The following is an 18,330-nucleotide window of genomic DNA, read 5'->3' as shown; positions in this document are numbered from 1 at the left end:
ACAGAACTGAACTGAAGGGTTCAGTCAGCCTGCTTATATAGAGCTCCACTAGAACGCAACAGTAACCATTTTCTGTAACTATCCAATCACTGAACGTCACTTTCCATCCCTTATTTGCATATGTGGACCTGAGTGAAAACTATCTACAGTATCCCCCTGCTGGCCCAGGCTGAGAACTTCAGTACATAACAGGCGGCACTTCACCAGCCATAGCTGCGGCAGGGTGCAGAGAGTCAGCAGAGCAGGTGATGTAGGCAGCTGTGGCAGTAGGAATGGTGGTGGCAGCAGTGATGGGAGCGGAGGCAGTGGCAACACTTCCCATTTCACTATGGTGGTGAAATGGGGGTGCCACCCCTGTTTCTAACTACCTATGTGCTCCCGAGAGTTGTAGGACCCTCCAGAAAAACCATTTTGGACTTGTGAAGACCTTTTAATGTTGTGAGCCAACTTGTCCATAATTTGCTGTGGAAAGATGGCATACAAATAAACGACGGTTCATTTGGGATGCTTGTTTTGCTAGCTGATTCAAGTGCCCTGGCCCAATTTACTTTATCAATGGGAACTGCTATTTCTTTTTAATAAGACCACTAGCACCCTGGAGGAAATGTGGGGCTAAACTGAATAATCAAGTAAGTTAAAAGAACAGCAACAACCATTCAGCCTCCTGCAACCTTGTGGTAGGTGGCCGCTTCTAAGTAGGAATATTATTATTACGATTTCTTTATGCCCTGCCTTTTTCTCTGAAAAGGACTCATTCCTTGAATTCAAAACAGAAGTTCATGATCTTGGGGGGTGGGGGACAAAATTAGTGGTTGATGGAATACGCACCACACTTTTAAAGCACATTCAAAACACCACTTGCCAAAAGCACGGGAGCTACAGTTTGTGAAGGATGCTGGGAACTGCAGTTTTGTGAGCAGGGATAAACTTGTTTCCAGGATTCGTGTGTCCGCTCTCAATGTGCTTTAAAGTTCTGTGCATGCAGGCGCTGTTGTGAATAAAACTCACCAGAGAGCTAATTTAAAAACAGACCTAGAACTGAATAGCTCTCTTTCTAAAGGATCCTTTTGATCGCTAAAGGAGCTACTGTAAACGCTCATAAGGGGCAAATCGCACACACGGAACTCGCGGATTTTGCGCTTTTTCGACGCGCACGCAGCTAAAAGAAGACTGAACAAGCGGGCGGGTACTTTCGCTCTTCTTGACGGTTGAGCAACACCCGCTCCCTCCAATCACAGCTCGGAAGCAGGAGTGACGCAGCCAGCGGCGAATCACCGGGAGGCTGCTGTTAATTGGAGGTAGGAAGCGGAACCGAGCGCTCGTGGGCCGCAGGGTCTAGCCGGGTGGTTTACAGCGACGGACTCTTTCCCCCACTCTGAGGCGCACGCCGAGCGTGCCGGGAAGCTCTGCTTGGTTTCTTCCTCCGCGAATATGGTGAGCTCGGGAAGGCGATTGGGCTTCGGAAAGAGCGGAGGCGAGGGGGAATGTAGGCGGCCCTTTATCGAGCGCGGTAGTCGCATCAAAGGCCGTGCGAGAGAGACAGGCCTGTTCCGGCTCGTTTCCAGTGGCTGCAACCCACGAATGCTCTGGCCAAAAATAGGTTTTCTGTCCTTTAAGGGGCCCCTGAACTGCTGCGGCCACTGCAGCAGGCCGCAAATGCTGTTGGATTGCAACTGCTACCATCTGGGGGGGGGGGATTATTGGTATATATATGTGTGTGTATATATATATGTGTGTGTATGTATATATGTGTGTGTAGATATTATATATATATATATTATGTATATATATATATATACACACACACAAACACACACACACATATATATTGATTTTGTTCTGTGAACCGCTCTAAGACCTCTGGGTATAGGGCGGTATACAAATTCAATAAATCATCATCATCATCATCATCATCATCATCAGGACTTGAGTCCTACTGTGAATTCAGTGTGACTCATTTCTAAGCAGACGTGCCTGGAAACTACATTGCAAACGGTTAACAACGTTCCGTCCCCCCACCCATTCACACCTGCTTGTGCATAGTAAGTTAGTAACTGGCTGTGTCCTGTCGATGATGGTTATTTAATGTTTATGGAGAACATTTGTTCCCTGCTCTTCAGTCAAAGAGGCTCCCAGAATGGCTTACGTTGGCCATCAATTGAAACAAGGCAGTCCCTGACTACAGGTTTTACAATCTTAAAACACAGAACACGCAGTGGAAAAGGGGGTAGGGAGGGAAGAGGGGAAAGGATGGAGGCATGGATAAATAAGTAAGTACGTAAGAAAGAAAGATGCTACAGCCAACCTGGCTGCCATATATTGTAGAAAAGTACTGCATATAGTAAATGGTTGTCTGTATTATTGCTTGTGTATGAGCACATGTTTAATCACTTGTGGTTATTCACTGCTAGCTAACAGCCAGCCTATATCAGGTGTTTGCAGCATTTGTTCCTAGATAATCTATGGTATTAGGCAAGTTATTGGTAGCATCTGTGCTCAGATGCTACAAGAAAAGGTTATTCTCTGCACTGTATAATTAATATTTTTACTCTCTTGCACAATTATTTTCTGCTAGTTTTAGGGAAGATGAAGAACCTATAGGGGGCAGTGAAGTCTCTCTTTGAGTCCTTGAGATGTTTTTAGGAAGTCCTGCCTTAGATTTCAACAGGTTTCCCCCTCAAACTTCCAAGTACATCTTTGTGACCATTCTTCTTTTACATGTTATGTGGAAATGTTTTGTTAACTGAATCATTATATTATTTTGGTAATGAATAATAATAATAATTAATATGAACAATAAAAATGAACAATAATAAGCAATACTAATTTTGTAGCACTTTAAAGTACCCAAAGCACTTCACTTGTATTGTGTAATTGTAGTTCTTACAATAATGTTGCATGGTAAGTCAATATAATTATCCCCCATTTTGCAGATGGGGTGGGATCGAGTTTGAGAGTGTCTTGCCTCAGGCCACCTAGTGAGTTTATGACAGAGGTGAGATCCAAATTTCCTGACTTCTGATTTGTAGGTCAGTCTCTTAGTTTCTGCAGTATGGAATAGTGTGGTGATGCTACTCATTCTGTAACCACCCATAGCCTTTACTTGGAAATAAGTCTCATTGATGTTATGTTCATGGATCTTTTCTGAGTAAATATGCTTAGTGCTTCAGTCTAAGACTAAAATTCTATCCATTAAACTTAGTGAGATTTCTGCAAAACATATTATTGGGCAGCATAAGTGCATGAATAACTGCTTTTGAATACTTTTCATCATCACAAGAAATTCAGAAGAGGAGGTGAAATGTTTTGGCTTCATATGGAAAAATATAAAATCTGATTTGAAATGCTTCAGAGAAAATTAAGGCTGTAGTCCTGTGCCTGTTTACCTGGAAGTAAGCCCCATTGAACTCAGTAGGGCATACTATTGAAAAGAGATGCATAGCATTACATTGTGCAATACTTCTATTTTTGATTGTCACCCTCTTCAAAAATGTCCCCAGTAATACTGTACTGAATACAAAAGGAAAAACACACCATCTGTGCAACCTCTTATCATAATTTGCTGCAGAGGAAACACATTTTTATTTTAGTTCTGGATGTCCCCCAACTGTGTGAGTTGGCTGGCAGTAAAATAAAAAATGTGATGGAACACTGTGTTTGGAAAATGATTACCCCCTTCTTAAACTAAGCCTGCCAAGGTGGAAATGTGCTTTTCATTACACAAGACTTTGAGAAAGTTTGTTGTACATAGAATAATAGTGTGATTTAGAACTCTTGGTGATTGACACAGAATATAAGAGAGAAAGCACGAAGGGCTGTTTACTCAAACCTTTAATCTTGAATTGAGTTTGGGAAATAATAGGGAGATTGTGTCAAAGAATACACTTGAGGTTAAATTATATTGGAGCCATCCTACATAATTAACAGAACAATTCTTGTGGAAAGACAGCATATAGGTAGAAGGGTCCAAGTGTAGCCTTCTCCAAGATATTCGGGTTTTATATGTGTTAACATTCAGTTATATAACCCCCACCCTACACATCCAGTTTGATAGCTGAATATGAGTGTATTGTAATGTTTCTGACTTTAAAAATCGCTTCAGGATAATGCAGCCTTTATGGTACCCTTCTGCGGTATGAATACATAAAATGTTGCTATTCCAATTCTCATAATGGACCTTAGGAAAATACACCCTTTAACTAAAATCGTACCTGATTTTACAGAAATACATTTAAATAGAACAATTAAGCAACTGTTACATTTGTTAATGAAGTTGCTAATATAGGGTGTGCAGTTTTGTCTTTGGCTTTCTTCTCTTTTCATACCAAGAATGTTGTTGAACTCCCATCATCTCTGACTCAGCCATGTTAGCTAGGAATGATGGGAGCTGAAGTTCAACAACATCTGGAAGGCTACTGGTTGCCTCTCCCTGCAGGAGACAAATACAAGATATACTTTACTATAAATCCAGAAATAAACTTTTGATGTTTGTAATTGGTTTGTAGCCCATTCAGTGTATTTTTTCTTTCTTCATAGTGGTAGGTTTTCATTCTATTCTAGCTACTCATCTTTATCTCTCTTTTTAGGGGAAAAAACTTTTTATCAATTCAATATTTTTCATCTTATTTTAGTTATAGCGCCTTCTATTCTAGAGTAGCTGGCAGGATAACAGTATGCTGAATTTGCTTTGCCCATTGTATTTGTGGATAGACACCAAGACTTCACGTGCTGTTTTTATTGTCACCAGTGTACTGAGGAAAACTGAGGGAGAGGGAAATGGGTCCTAGAAGTTATACAGAATTTTCATATGTACTAGACATGCAGTTGTCATTGGTTCTCTGCAACAAAAAGTATATTTTATCTATTCTTAATCTTCTGACAATCAATTTCACAGAGTGACCCCCAAGTTCTAGTCTTAAGGAAGAGGGAGGGAAAAAAACCTCAATTTTCTCTACAACAGGTGACTCTGGCTCACAGGCTAAATTTGGCAGTGTGATAGTTTTCCACAAACCATGCCCACATGCCCTACTCCTGATTTCATAAGTAATCTTAGCTGTGGGGCAGGTAAAGACATGGCTGGATCACCTGTGCAACAGAGCAGATAGCCCCAGCTAGCTGTCACATATGGTATATGAGTGATAGGGTAAGTTCCCCACCTTGTTCTATTCTACCCATAATAATTGTGTGCACCTTGTCGATGTCTCTATTTGGTCATCTTTTTCTTCCCTCTAAAAAGCTCAAACACCATAGCCTTTCTTGTGTGTTGAATGCATCTACTCTTGGATTCTTTTGATTATCCTAGTATGTACCTTTTTCATCTCTCTATCTCTCTCCCCCCCCCCTCGGTGATTAGAATACCATTCACCTGCTAGACACTATGCAGATAGTAAGGCCACCAGTGCATCTCATTGCTGTTTCCTGGTTCACAGCTAAGAGTCCTGGGATTCAGAAAGCTGATGTACTATAAGTGTTTGTGGAGTTGGAGGACAACAACACATTTAATGCAGATGTAAAAACTGAACATCCATAGTGGTTGTTTGAGATTAATTACCAAGTGCCTTATATAGATCCTGTTCATAATTCTTTTTTTTTTTAAATAAATGTTTATTAAAGTTTTACAAAACAAAGAATTCATCATTTCACATAGATCATTCCATTAATTAAAACCCACAGAAAAATAAAAAAACAAAAATATATAACAAAAAAAGAAAAATAGAAAAAAGAAAAATCCACCTTAAACAATTACAAAATTCCTTATCCCTCTGTCCTGACCTCCTCACATCTCCCTTTTTTGTGTTCCTCTTTATTCCAATCTGATTCAGCAAATTCAAACCCATCTTCAAACCATGCTTACAAATTATGTTTTTCTAATTATTATGTCCCAAGTTTTCATTATCTTAGCCCATTCCTCATCTTATATACTAAGACATAATTTTATTCTGTTCATAACCCCCTTCTCCTTTTTGAAAATCTACTTTTCATTCACATTTAACCAAATCCCACATGCCCTGTTACCTTCACTTCCCACATCATGTTAACACTCAAACATTTTGCAATATTTTTGTAAATAGTCCTTAAACTTTTTCCAGTCCTGTTCCATCAATTCTTCTCCCTGGTCCCGGATTCTGCCAGTCATTTCAGCCATCTCCATGTAGTCAATCACTTGCATCTGCCATTCTTCCACGGTGGGTAGATCTTGTGTCTTCCAATACTTGGCGAGAAGTATTCTTGCTGCTGTTGTTGCATACATAAAAAATGTTCTGTCTTTCTTTGGCACCCGTTGGCCAACTATGCCCAAAAGGAAGGCCTCTGGTTTCTTGGTAAAGGTAAATTTAAGTACCTTCTTCAGTTCATTATATATCATTTCCCAGTAAGCCTTAACCCTTGGGCATGTCCACCAAAGGTGAAAGAATGTTCCCTCAGCTTCTTTACATTTCCAACACTTGTTGTCAGGCAGGTGATAAATTTTTGCAAGCTTAACTGGGGTCATGTACCACCTGTAAATCATTTTCATAATATTTTCCTTTAAGGCAATGCATGCCGTAAACTTCATACCGGTGGTCCACAACTGCTCCCAGTCAGCAAACATAATGTTATGACCTATGTCCTGCGCCCATTTAATCATAGCTGATTTAACCATTTCATCCTGTGATCCTGTTCATAATTCTCCCCTTGGTTGTTTTTAGTGCTCCTTCTAATATTTGTTAGTATGTTCTCATTATTGTAAACCTAGTTTTGGCATCAATCCTACAAACTGAATAACACTGTCACCAACACACATCAAGGGCGCTGGATGTATTGATTATTATCACTAACATTTCAAAAGGTAGACTGCAACAGGAGCTGTGTAGCCAGTAGGTAAAGGTAAAGGTACCCCTGCCCGTACGGGCCAGTCTTGACAGACTCTAGGGTTGTGCGCCCATCTCACTCTATAGGCCGGGGGCCAGCGCTGTCCGAAGACACTTCCGGGTCACGTGGCCAGCGTGACAAGCTGCATCTGGCGAGCCAGCGCAGCACACGGAACGCCGTTTACCTTCCCGCCAGTAAGCGGTCCCTATTTATCTACTTGCACCCGGGGGTGCTTTCGAACTGCTAGGTTGGCAGGCGCTGGGACCGAGCAGCAGGAGCGCACCCCGCCGCGGGGATTCGAACCGCCGACCTTTCGATCGGCAAGCCCTAGGTGCTGAGGCTTTTACCCACAGCGCCACCCGCGTCCCGTGTAGCCAGTAGCACCCCCACAATCCCATTGCACATACCAGCCAGGGTGAAATTTGCTGGGGGTGGGAAGGGAAGAAGAATTGGTCCTTAACTGTGCCAGTTCCCAGGCTGGTAAAGCAAAGGCCTAGATCAAGTCCATTGCTGCCACGTGATGACAGCAGTGCTCAGGATCCAGTCTGTTAGCAGTGGGGTGTCGGGAATAAGTCTTATCAGCTGTGCATTTAGAAATTATTATTGGTATGTAAATTTTCTTTATCTCAGATAATAGCTTTATTGTTTTAGCTGGGTGTGTTTGTATTTCATCAATATGTAGTTAAATACATTGAGTCTATTAAAATCTCTCATTTTAAACCCTTACTTTGGTAAATAGAATGTTTTAAGTGACATAATCTGTCTTGAATTTAAGGTTTGACTGTTTATTTTTCATCAGGTCCTGCTGCTTCTGAGCTGCCTTTCACCCGCATGCAATAACTCCCAAGAAGCCTTTGAAGGAAAATACTTCTCAAAATTCTTACTGTGTCTTTATTCTGATTCTTTTTTTCAGCCTAAAGCAGCAAAGGGCAAAAGGGGAGCACAGGAGAAGAAAGTCATCCATCCCTACAGCAGAAAAGCTGCTCAGCTTACAAAAGAAGCACACAAACAAGAAAGAAAGGAAAAGTGAGTCCCTTTGTACTCTTCAGAGGCAGGGAAGAGAAATACTGACCTGCTGGGTTCTTTAGAGATTTTTCTTGCCCTAGAAATGTCAAGAAATAACTGAGTTTGCAAAGCTTCTCTTAAAGTGGGTTAACAATAAGATGAATTTACAGGTAGATAGCAGCTCCCTGACAGCCAATTACCACTAAGGCCATAAACACTTTCGCCTGTGATCTCACAGGATTGCTGACACATTAGAGGCTGTGATGGAATACATCAAGCTACTGAAAGGCCTTCCTCTCAACCTGTTGCATCTTGACCATGTAACCACTGCACAAATATTCTCCAGCATAACCGTTTTCTGATGTCTACATCAACAAAAGCTACTGTCATAAGATCTTACCATTGCTCATGATTCAGTTTTATAACACTTGACATTTCTCATGTGGTTTTTGAAGGAACAGAATTGTAGAGTTGGAAGGGACCATGACGGTCATCTAGTTCAAGCCTCTGCGATGCAGGGATCTTTTTGCCCCCTTTCGCTGTAGGTCAGGGAATTTTCAGGAGTGGCTTCAGATACAGGGTAGGCAAATGCAGTTGGAGTGGAGAATTGGGAGACATTGGACAGGTGGTGTAGACGTTCACTTGATCCTGCTCCAGAAAAGCAGCGCTTTCTTGGGTTGCACATTCTTGACTTACCTGTGTGCATGTATGTGAAAGGGGTGGGGGAAGTGAGAGGTTGCATTTTTCATGGAGCGAGTGCTGTGAAGGTGCATCTTCTAAAGGTCTGCAAATGCAGGTTGACTGAGCTTCTACACAGTACCTGCTCTGGGTGAAATGGGCTCACTAGATCCCAGGAAAGGAGGTAGAAGAGGAGAAGCTAGTACATCAGTCAAAGTCAGCAATACCAGAGACAATCACAGTGGCTTCTGTCCTGTTTTACAGCTGTATGGATCAGGGTTACAGCCGATAAAAGCCTTATACAGGTCTGGTGTGTGTGTGAGAGGGGGGTCGGAAAGGTGATGGTACACAGAGAGAAGAAGGTATAAGGAACCCATTTGCACTACTTTTTCATAATCTTTAACATTTTGTGACCTTAAAAAAGCACGCTTTTCTTTTACATAGTTTTAATATACAGGCGGACTCTTAGAATAGCATCTATATTGCCAGTGAATCATGGATCATGCACATATTTTAAAGTGCCAGGACATTCCTGTATTTCACAAGAAGTAATATGTCAACTGAGATTCTAACTGTATTTATATCCTAGAAATATACGCCTTCATGTTGACATGCAGAGCTTTTTACATATAGGATGCTCTTTCAAAGGTTGTCTTCCTGAGTAATGATGTTTTGCTTCCGTTGACTATTATATGGGAAAGTATTTATGGCATTTGTAGGCGTGTAATGCTATTTCTATTGTAAATATATATTGCTCACCTATTGAAATAAAAGATTATAAAAGAGCAAAAATACTTCAAGGGAAAATATTGAACTGACAGAAGAGGACTTTCTGGAGACTCTAGCAAATGATGCATAATTTTTCTTCCTTTCTCACCCCCAATATTTACTTCATTCCTCATCTACTTACAGCTATGCCTCCCCTCAAGAACTCCCACTAGCAGCTTCTCTGAAGATCTGCCACAATCTGAATATGTGGAATAGCAATGCTAGTAAACTTAGTCATAGTATGGATGACTAACTTTATTTTTATAACTGCATTCAGGCATGGCCTCGCCTGTATCAGCTATTACAAGAGAAAATAGAGCTGGGTATCATCAGTATACTGATCCTAATCTCCTGTTAACTGCCCCCAGTGGTTTCATATAGATTTTGAATAGCACTGGGGACAGATTTGTGCCCTATGGCATCCTGCAGGGGGCTGAGCCACAGTGACCCAATAATGCTCTTTGGTACTGACCCCACAATCAGGAGTGAAACCACTGTAAAACTCTGCCTCCTTCTCATGAATGTGAGAAATTTAATCTTACCATTCTGTCTTCCACCCCGCTATGTGTGTGTTTGCGTATGTGAGAGAGATAAGTTCTTTATATAGGGAATAATTAAATTGGAGCTATCCTTTTGCAGGTTGAAAAATGAAAAGGCCTATCGTCTCAGCGTTGTGGGTGAGTGTAAAAACTATTTTATTTTTAGGCTCCAAGTTCAGCAGAATTAAGTTTTGTAGCATGCCTTAAGCCTTTAAGCCTTTCTGGAAAAAGGGCAGCCTACATAAGGCAACATGCTCTATACCTTTAGAATGACAATGCTCTCAGCTTGGCTTCATGAAAGCTGGTGAAGTCACTGCTACTAGGATACTTGCTTCCTTTGATGTCTATTCTTTGAAGCACTTGCAGACATTTCTATTACTGCTTCCTTGTGGAGCTGCAGTGGGCATTTTGGCATCCTTCAGAATAGAATTGCAAATAGAATTTGGCCACATGTGGCTAAAGGTATCAGCTTTTTGCTTTGGATTTAACGTGTGCATCTTGGAAACTTTGTTGTGTGATTTTTTAAAAAAACAAACAAACATCAGCATTTCTAAAGTTCTGATTTGCCATTACTCACACTTAGTGCATCTAAACTTTTTTGCCTTTTACAAGCAAGTGGACTAACTTAGTTTTCCGCATCACATTGCCAAGATGCTTAACTAGCAAATACCTTGCCTGGCTCCTCTTCTCCTTCAGGGAGAGAATGGGAAAAGGTTGCAGCTCAGTGGTTGAACATAAGCTTTATATGCAGAAGGTTCCAAGTTCCTTCCTTCCCCACAAAGGATGTTGGGTAGAAGGGTAGGGAAGAGCCTCCTTCAACATAGGAAGAGTTATGGCATATCCTGGCAAGCAGTGTTAGGCTGGCTGGACTAAATTGTCTGATGGTGCAGTTTTATCTGTTCACTGTTAGCATTAACAGCAGACACGGCTCCTGCATATTGAAGTTTTAGTTAGGAACATCACTGTCACATTTGTGCAGGAAGTCAGTCTTGGCTGTGCTGCTTCTCTGCTCCTATCTAAAAACAGGTAACTACAAAATCTTAAGAAGAGTGGTCCTTGACACTTTCCCATTTTGTAAAGTATAGCTTGGATAAACATTTGATAAAGGTAATCTATGTCCTGTTCACAGCATATCTAGTTGATTCTCATAAGTGGCCACCTAGTCCTCTGCTGAAAACATTAAAAGTTCTCCATCTTCCTAGGCATCTTAGTGCACTGTGGAACTGTAGGATGTTCAGATGTCTCATTGTATTTTGGGAGACCTAGCCTTTGGATGGGTAAAACCCCTATGGCATCCATAAGACGGGAAAGCTACAGTGCACTTGCCACATGCATCCTGCTGGTTGCTTTCTCCACGCCATCAATCCTGAACATGCTCATACTTTTTTCAATCAAGACAAGGAACTCAACTGGAGTCACACAATCAGGTGGCACAAATATGATTTTTTTTTTTTAATGTTGCAGCTACTACTAAAAATCCCTCTGGGTGTATCCATTTATATTGTCACATGTTATGTTACTTTATGCAGTTGGTCTGTTTGAGAATGTTTAAGAGCAGTTGCTTAGAGAAAAGTAAGCAGCAGGACAGATGTGTGAACCTACTCCATGTGTAAAGTGTCTGAACTCATATTCGTCTCTTCCTGTAATATATGTTGCACGTACCTTGTTTGCATTTGGGGGTTTATAGCAGATATCCTTGAGCTGAATTAAAAACTGTCCTTGGCAGATAAAATAAGTGACAAAAGATTGCCATAACCCATCATGCCTCTTGGACATTCTTCTGACTTCTAGGAAATGCATTGCTCTTGACCACCTTTTGTCTTCTAACAGCCACTGCATGGGAGTTGGCAGCAGGGGCCTGTCCGGGAGCCGAGACTTCACTCTTGGATCCCATACAACTCTGTGGAACAAGTTCTCATCGTTTAGCTAACTGTCCCTTAAAATATTTATCTCTGATTTGTTCCAGAAACAGTGGAAGGCTTTTACTTCACCTGTGTTATATAACAGGTGTAGTAAGCTCATGAACCCTTTTTTTTCTGTTATAGGGGAAAAATTGCTTTGGTTTCAAAGTCACCTTGATCCCGACAAAGTGGAGTACACAAAAAAAGAAGCCTGTGAACTAACAGAAAAGTAAGTTTGCAGCACACAAGGAAACAGAAGGCCTGTTTTGGTGGCAGCAAGGCTGGTGCCTTCTCCCAGCTGGTGTTTACATGCATGGGATGCCTTTCCTTTGCCATTATTTCCCCCTTGATGTTCACCAACTCTTGTCTTATTTCAACATTTTATGTGCACTCAGTTTTCATGACTTTGCAGAAGACTTAAGTATTACATGGCTAAAAAAGTAACTCTAATAATTAGTAATCCTTAGCTCATTAATGTTCCAGAATCATTTTATTTCAGTTGTGCAGAATTATTTTGCACCTATTTACAAGTAGCTGTGAAATACTTGACCTTGTTTTTTATTTAAGTTGTTTGAAGCCAGGAGATAGGGGAAGCAAGTGAAAGCAACATAAGCAATCTAGTACTTAATGAATTGATGTTATAATCAATATGGTTGGTGAAAATGTGTTCAAAAGAGGTGACACAGGTCTGTTTTCCCATTCCAAAAGCTGCTTACTGGGTGGGGTGGAGGAGCTGGGACAATTTCCCAGCTAGTGGGTCTCAGTTGCTTATCAAGAGGAAGAGGTGAGAAGACAGCAACCTTGCTCTTCCTACAGCAGGCTTTAGTGTGGGTGTGTATGGTACTATCCTGGAAGCATGAATAGCCCTATACTCTCCAATTTTATTTCTACCTTCTGGGAAGCTAGCATAGTGGTTTCACCCTGCCACTTTGTTCCTTTCATAGCTTTCTCCTGCTCGGTCATGCGAAATCATGGGTGGGGAATGCTTTTCAGATGGAGGGCGTCACTCCCCTGTGGCTGACCTTTCAGGAGCTACATGGCAGCTGTGAGTGGGGCCAAAAGTGAATGGGGCAACCCCAAGTCTCTCACACAGCACACATTCATTCATTCATTCATATTCTCACACACATCCACACCAAGTTGCTCTTGTTCCTCCACTCCTTTCCTTTGCAGCAATGACACCTGAAGAAGCCTCCCATTGGAGCCAGTGCAAGTCCTTTAAAAAATCTTAATTGCTTCATCAGGGATTTCCAGAGGGAGGGTGATTGCAGAGGATGGGAGAATACTTCTTCCATGCCTGGCTGCAACCCCTTCTGCCACCCCCACCCCCAAGCAGTTAATACTTCAGTGCCAGTGGAAGGCATTTTTCAAGCCTAATTGCTGCATGGAGTTGGAGCTAGGAGCAGAAGGCCCTGTAGGCTGTAGCTGTCCTACAGGCCAGAGGTTCTTCACTCTTGTGATGCATATAGATCATAGGTATAGACCAGTGTTTCCCAAACTTGGTTCTCCAGCTGTTTTTGGACTACAGTCCCATCATCCCTGACCACTGGTCCTGCTCGCTAGGAATGATGGGAGTTGTAATTCGAAAAGAGCTGGAGACCCAAGTTTGGGAAACCCTGGTATAGACAATGCGTTGTTGTTGTTGTTGTTGTTGTTGTTGTTAAAAAGCTGCCAGTACTTAAGACCTCTGTCAGAGCTGCTTCTTGGGGGCTTTGTAGAGCAACTGCAAGGGTGTAACGTTTGAAGGATGAAAACCTTTCCCCTCATTGACATTTTTACTGTGTTACAGTTATTTGCAGCGTTTCAGTGATGAGTTGGAGCAGATTGAACTGCGTAACAGTATTAAAGGACGGCAGGGCAGACAGCACAGTTCCAGAGAAACAGCCATCAAACAGACTATGGAACGTGAAAGACAGATGTATGAAGGATATGGGCTAGGTATGACTGCGTTACTGCCTTGCCATGCTAAGAACTGAATCTCTTATGAATAATTTCTTGCAGGCAAATCAGAACTCTATACAGGGCAGTAGTTCACTGGATTTCTGCTTTTGGACACAACCCCCTTCCATAACCTGCAACAGTTTCCTTAGCATTATTTTCCTTTAATTTACTGTGTGACACCCTCCCCTCCCCAGTGCAGTTGTATCTCACATGGCCTTCACAATAGTGGGTTAGAATCTCCATGGGGGGAAGCTGGTGAGTAGATATTGGAGTTGTTTGGGAATCCTAGGAATCAAAAAAAGGCAGTGCAGTTTTGAGAGGGTTAGTCTGCCATCTTGATTAAAAACGACATCCATTTGTATCTAAACGTAGATGAAAACCTGCCTTCAATCTCAGGACCCACTGTGCAAAATTTGGTTACAATATCTTAAGGTTTCCAAATGCAGAGTAAACAGACAGACACAAGACAGGCAACTCTGTATTATTCAAGGAGCAGAAGGAAAACTCATTTTAAAGGTTGCATGTTGTATACAAGCTAAAAATACACCTCAGCAATATTCAGAAAGTGTGATTTGTTGGTGACCCTTTCCTTGTTAAAGGTAACCTCCAATCGTTCATTCCTTGTTAATGCTCCTGCTGTGGATGTTGGCACAATGTCTGTACCGAGCTTCAATTTAAGGAAAATTGTTGCAGCAGATAGTGTAATTAGAACCTGCAGTCTAAAATCAAGAAGTCATTTAGACCATGTAGCGTAACTTAGTTTTAAAACCTTTGGCATCTCCAGGAAGTCTCCCCCCACCCTGCAGTTTCCTTTCTCTTAATGAGAGAGAATTTATGTAGGCTTGATTTAATTAATTCTTTTCTTGCCGAAGATAAAGTTTCTCATCCCTTTTTGGAAGAGAAAAATAAGACTATCTGGACTTGTATAAGCAGCAAAATAGGAAAGCTTATGTGTCCTTCCAAGATTTGTAGGTGTTAAGCAATGAGCAAACTGTCTCACTTTATGTTGTCATGGTGCGTGGTGGCGCACTGCCCTCCTAACCACGCCCTGGAGCCAGTTTGGGGCATGGCAGTGAGGGCAGGGAAATCACAAGATTGGTGGCAAGACTTGCAAGTGCCCACACATCTGTTCCTGTCGCTACTGCCATCAACCTGGTACTCCTCTGCTATGCGCTCTGGCTTCTGTCACAGGGTTCCATTGCGCCAGAAGCAGTTTTGTCATGTTTGCCACATGACCTGTGTTGGCCACATGACCCTCATGTTGGCCACATGACAAGCTGCCTGCAGACAAACGCCGGCTCCCTCGGCCTGAAGCGAGATGAGCGCTGCACCCCATAGTCGCCTTTGACTGGACTTAGCCGTCTGGGGGTCCTTTACCTTTTACTGCTCTGCTCTTGCTGTCACACCCCATCCTGGTCCTGGTGAGCAGTAGCACTACTGCAGTTGAGAGAGTGGCGTGCTGGCAGCTCACACAACACAAGTGTTTGTTCAGCAAGCTGCATATGTTTTTTTAAAAATAGTACAGTAACAAACTGGGCTGTCCAGGCAAATCAGCAGGTGTTGCCTAAAGATCAGAGGCTTTCTGGCAATTGGAGACAGGGGTTTCCAAAGAGATTCTGTGACCTTCCCTGAGTTTCTATACCTGCCTTAATATATCAAACCCCCAAACACGTGGTTGATGTTACTTTCCATGCATCATTCTTTTCACTTTCCTTTGCTGTGCTGTGTCATTGCCTGAAGGCAAAACGGAATTAGTAGGTTTTACTGAAAATTTTATCTTCCCCCTTCCTGTTCCCGTCAGCATGGTACATGAGCAGTTTGGGCTTTCAAGCACTCTGTTCTTGGCTGTTAATAGCTCCATTTTGGGGAACTGCATGGTGATGTCAGTAATCTGCAAAATAAATCCAAAATCTTACACCCCTGACACACACAATGGCCGTATGAATCAACTACTAGACAATGGACAGTTTAGTGTTAATTCAGTCAGAACATTGCAATATATATTTAGTGTCAAAGTGTCCATCAGAATAATCTCATGCAGCAGTCAAATGCTTTAATGCTCTCAATGTCAAGAGTGTTCGTTCTGCACCGATAATTTTTTTCTGCTCTACCTTTCTCACGATCACCTATGTTGAATGAGCAATTTGCTAGTATGACTACCCTACTCTGCCCCAATCTGCTCCCTGAAATTGCAAAAAGGCTGTGACACCCGCTTGTTATGGGTCTTTCTTCAGTGGATTCTCAAATGAGCTAGTCTATTTGACAAAGAAATATACTTACCTGATTAGGAGTGGTTTGATTAAAAGCTTTCAATCAACTAAAATGGTGTCCCTGATTGGGCATCGGATTTTTCAAAACATATTTTTAAACACAAGTGTTTCTAGAAACTCCATGCGGCAAGCACCACCTTGAAGCATTCTCCCTTGCGTCAAACACAGGAGATATGCTTCTTCTAAGACTATGCTTGCTGTAATACTTGTTTCATCCAAAATGAAGGGGGGGGAGTATTCTTGCTTCAGAAATAATGTTTATTAATTATATACAAATTTAATTAGCCAACTAACACTCCTATGCAAATTTAATCAGTCAACTGACACTCATATGATCAATTTAAAGTGTCTTCAATTGAATTGCAGCCCTGCTTTTAATGGTCGCTTTCTTTTAAACAATTTGTTTTTTGCTCTATTTTTGCTCTTTGTTAGGGGCATGACCTTGAGACATCTAGAGCAGCTACCACTTCATTTCAGTGCAGCCTTCCCCAACCAGGTGTTCTCCAAATTGTGGGTAGGGGGCTGACTGGGGCCAAGAGGAGTTGTAGCTTAAAACATCTGGAGTTGCTATGATCTTGACCTTTCTAAGTAGTATAATCAGTAGAAAAATGGTGAGAATTCAGTAGCTGAAGTGCACTATCTGGCAAGGTTTTCTTTTGTTTCAGAATCTCTGAGCACAGATGTTATATAATCTTTGGTGCTGTGCATTTGGAGATACTGTAAGATTTAGTATGTGACCAGTAATATAACCACAGCTGTAAACTTGGACAAAGGAGTCAGAAGTGAGGTATTATGATTATTACCACTGATACATGCACGAAGATCATTGAGGTTTAGCCAAATTCAAAAAGCTCTCAAAAGAAGCACCCTCCCCTGATGTACAGTAGTACTTAACAGGTTGGTGCTAAAGATGCTTTCCCTAATAATTATTTCGTTCATAGACAGAATTCTTGGCAAGAGTCCAGTATTTGTTTTCTGTTTTTTGAAGGTGGAGAGTGTGGAAATTCTCACTTTCTTCTAGGTACGATCAGAAGCAGAAGTAGAGGGTCCTTCAGCTAGCCTTTTAAAGTGTCTCAAATCAAAATTTCTATTTAGAAATGGTTGGATGATCTTGGTTTTTATTCTGTTTCCAACAGAGATCCCGGACATTGTGAACTCTAAGCACCTTAAAACATTCAGGTGAGTTGTTTTCTTATTTAAACTCACTCATGCTGTAGCAGTTCTGGGTGGGGGGGATGTCAGTGTGGGGCAGTCTGCATGTCAGTACAAAGTTTGGTCACTCCCAAGTCCTTAATTTAAGGCGGACCACCTTAAATTCACTGGTAGAAATGTTTGATTAGCAGTGGTTTCCATGGTCTAAACTACTGTCATTTCCCCTCCTTTCCCTACTTCACAGTACCTGGGATGGTGATTTGCAGAAGCTACCAAACATTAAAATGAGGAAGATATCCAGTAAAGATGCTCTGAGCAGTTTAACTAAGAAGGCAACAGTTGAAGCTGAGATGGACTTGGATGCAGCAAAGGATGCAGAGAAACAAATGCTTGCTGGTATGGGAAATGACAGTTGAAGCAAATTGCCAAGCTGCTATTTTAATGTTCAGTTAGAGCTAGACTAAATCACATTTTGAGTGTAAATGTGGCAGGACCCAGCTATCTTGATTATGACCAGCACTGTAATTTAGCCTTCAATTCATGATGTAATAAGATGATGTTGCATCATTGTCTTTTGAAAAACATTAAAATATTTTAAGTTCATAGACGTAGCAACTAGATGCGGGGTACTCTGACCATGCTGAATTTATTTAAAGCAGCAGGAGAAGGGAAGGGTGAAAAAGCTACTCCTTTTGACAGGTTCTTCCCAGCTGGTTTTTTCCTGGAGGGTGAGGAGTGGTTTCCTTTCAGACCTGAGCTCAGCGGTCATTAAACCTGCTGGGGTATATCAAGCTGGGAAGTAAAATAGAGGCAAGGAGGCAATTTCAGTCCCCTTACTCCTGCCTGCTCGCACTCTGATTTAGCTACATTCCTCCTTGCTTGAATTTGGTGGCAACCTGACTCCTAAAAGGGGTTCTGCTGCCATAATGTCTATTTTGGCCCAAATGGATCCATTTTTATCATGTGCTTTCAGGGTGTTGTTCAGTAGGTTTAGGGCAGGGATGGCTAATCTGTGGCTGTCCAAATGTTGTCCGAGTCCAACTCCTGGCATCCCAGTCAGCCATGCTGTCTGGGGCTGTTGGGAGTTGGGGTTCTGCAACATCTGGAGGGTCAGTGGTTAAGCACTCATGCTTGGGTTAGGAGGATGATGTTAATATGGTGCGTTCTTGAAAACTGGTGTCTCCTTGCCACCCTACCTCCCTTCTTCCTGGATAAGACTGTTATATA

General features: G+C 41.8%; 1 protein-coding gene across 2 annotated transcripts; it reads left to right on the top strand.

The window, feature by feature from the left end:
• The first annotated feature begins 1,303 nt into the window (after positions 1-1,303).
• TMA16 (translation machinery associated 16 homolog) lies at positions 1,304-17,706 on the top strand. Of its 2 annotated transcripts, none has more exons than XM_053402938.1 (7): positions 1,304-1,434; positions 7,763-7,875; positions 9,940-9,977; positions 11,885-11,969; positions 13,530-13,678; positions 17,088-17,130; positions 17,348-17,706. In XM_053402938.1, the coding sequence occupies exons 1-7, from the start codon at positions 1,432-1,434 to the stop codon at positions 17,517-17,519; spliced, it is 603 nt and encodes a 200-aa protein (XP_053258913.1). In that variant the 5' UTR covers positions 1,304-1,431; the 3' UTR covers positions 17,520-17,706. The 2 variants fall into 2 exon arrangements, with proteins under 2 accessions (XP_053258913.1, XP_053258912.1); XM_053402937.1 differs by lacking the exon at positions 1,304-1,434 and adding an exon at positions 2,926-2,995.
• Positions 17,707-18,330: the final 624 nt, after the last annotated feature.

This window comes from Podarcis raffonei, chromosome 9 (assembly GCF_027172205.1).
Source record: "Podarcis raffonei isolate rPodRaf1 chromosome 9, rPodRaf1.pri, whole genome shotgun sequence".
NCBI classification, from domain to species: domain Eukaryota; kingdom Metazoa; phylum Chordata; class Lepidosauria; order Squamata; family Lacertidae; genus Podarcis; species Podarcis raffonei.
The sequence above is the reverse complement of the archived record's forward strand: the minus strand, read 5'-3'. Positions and strand labels throughout refer to the sequence as shown.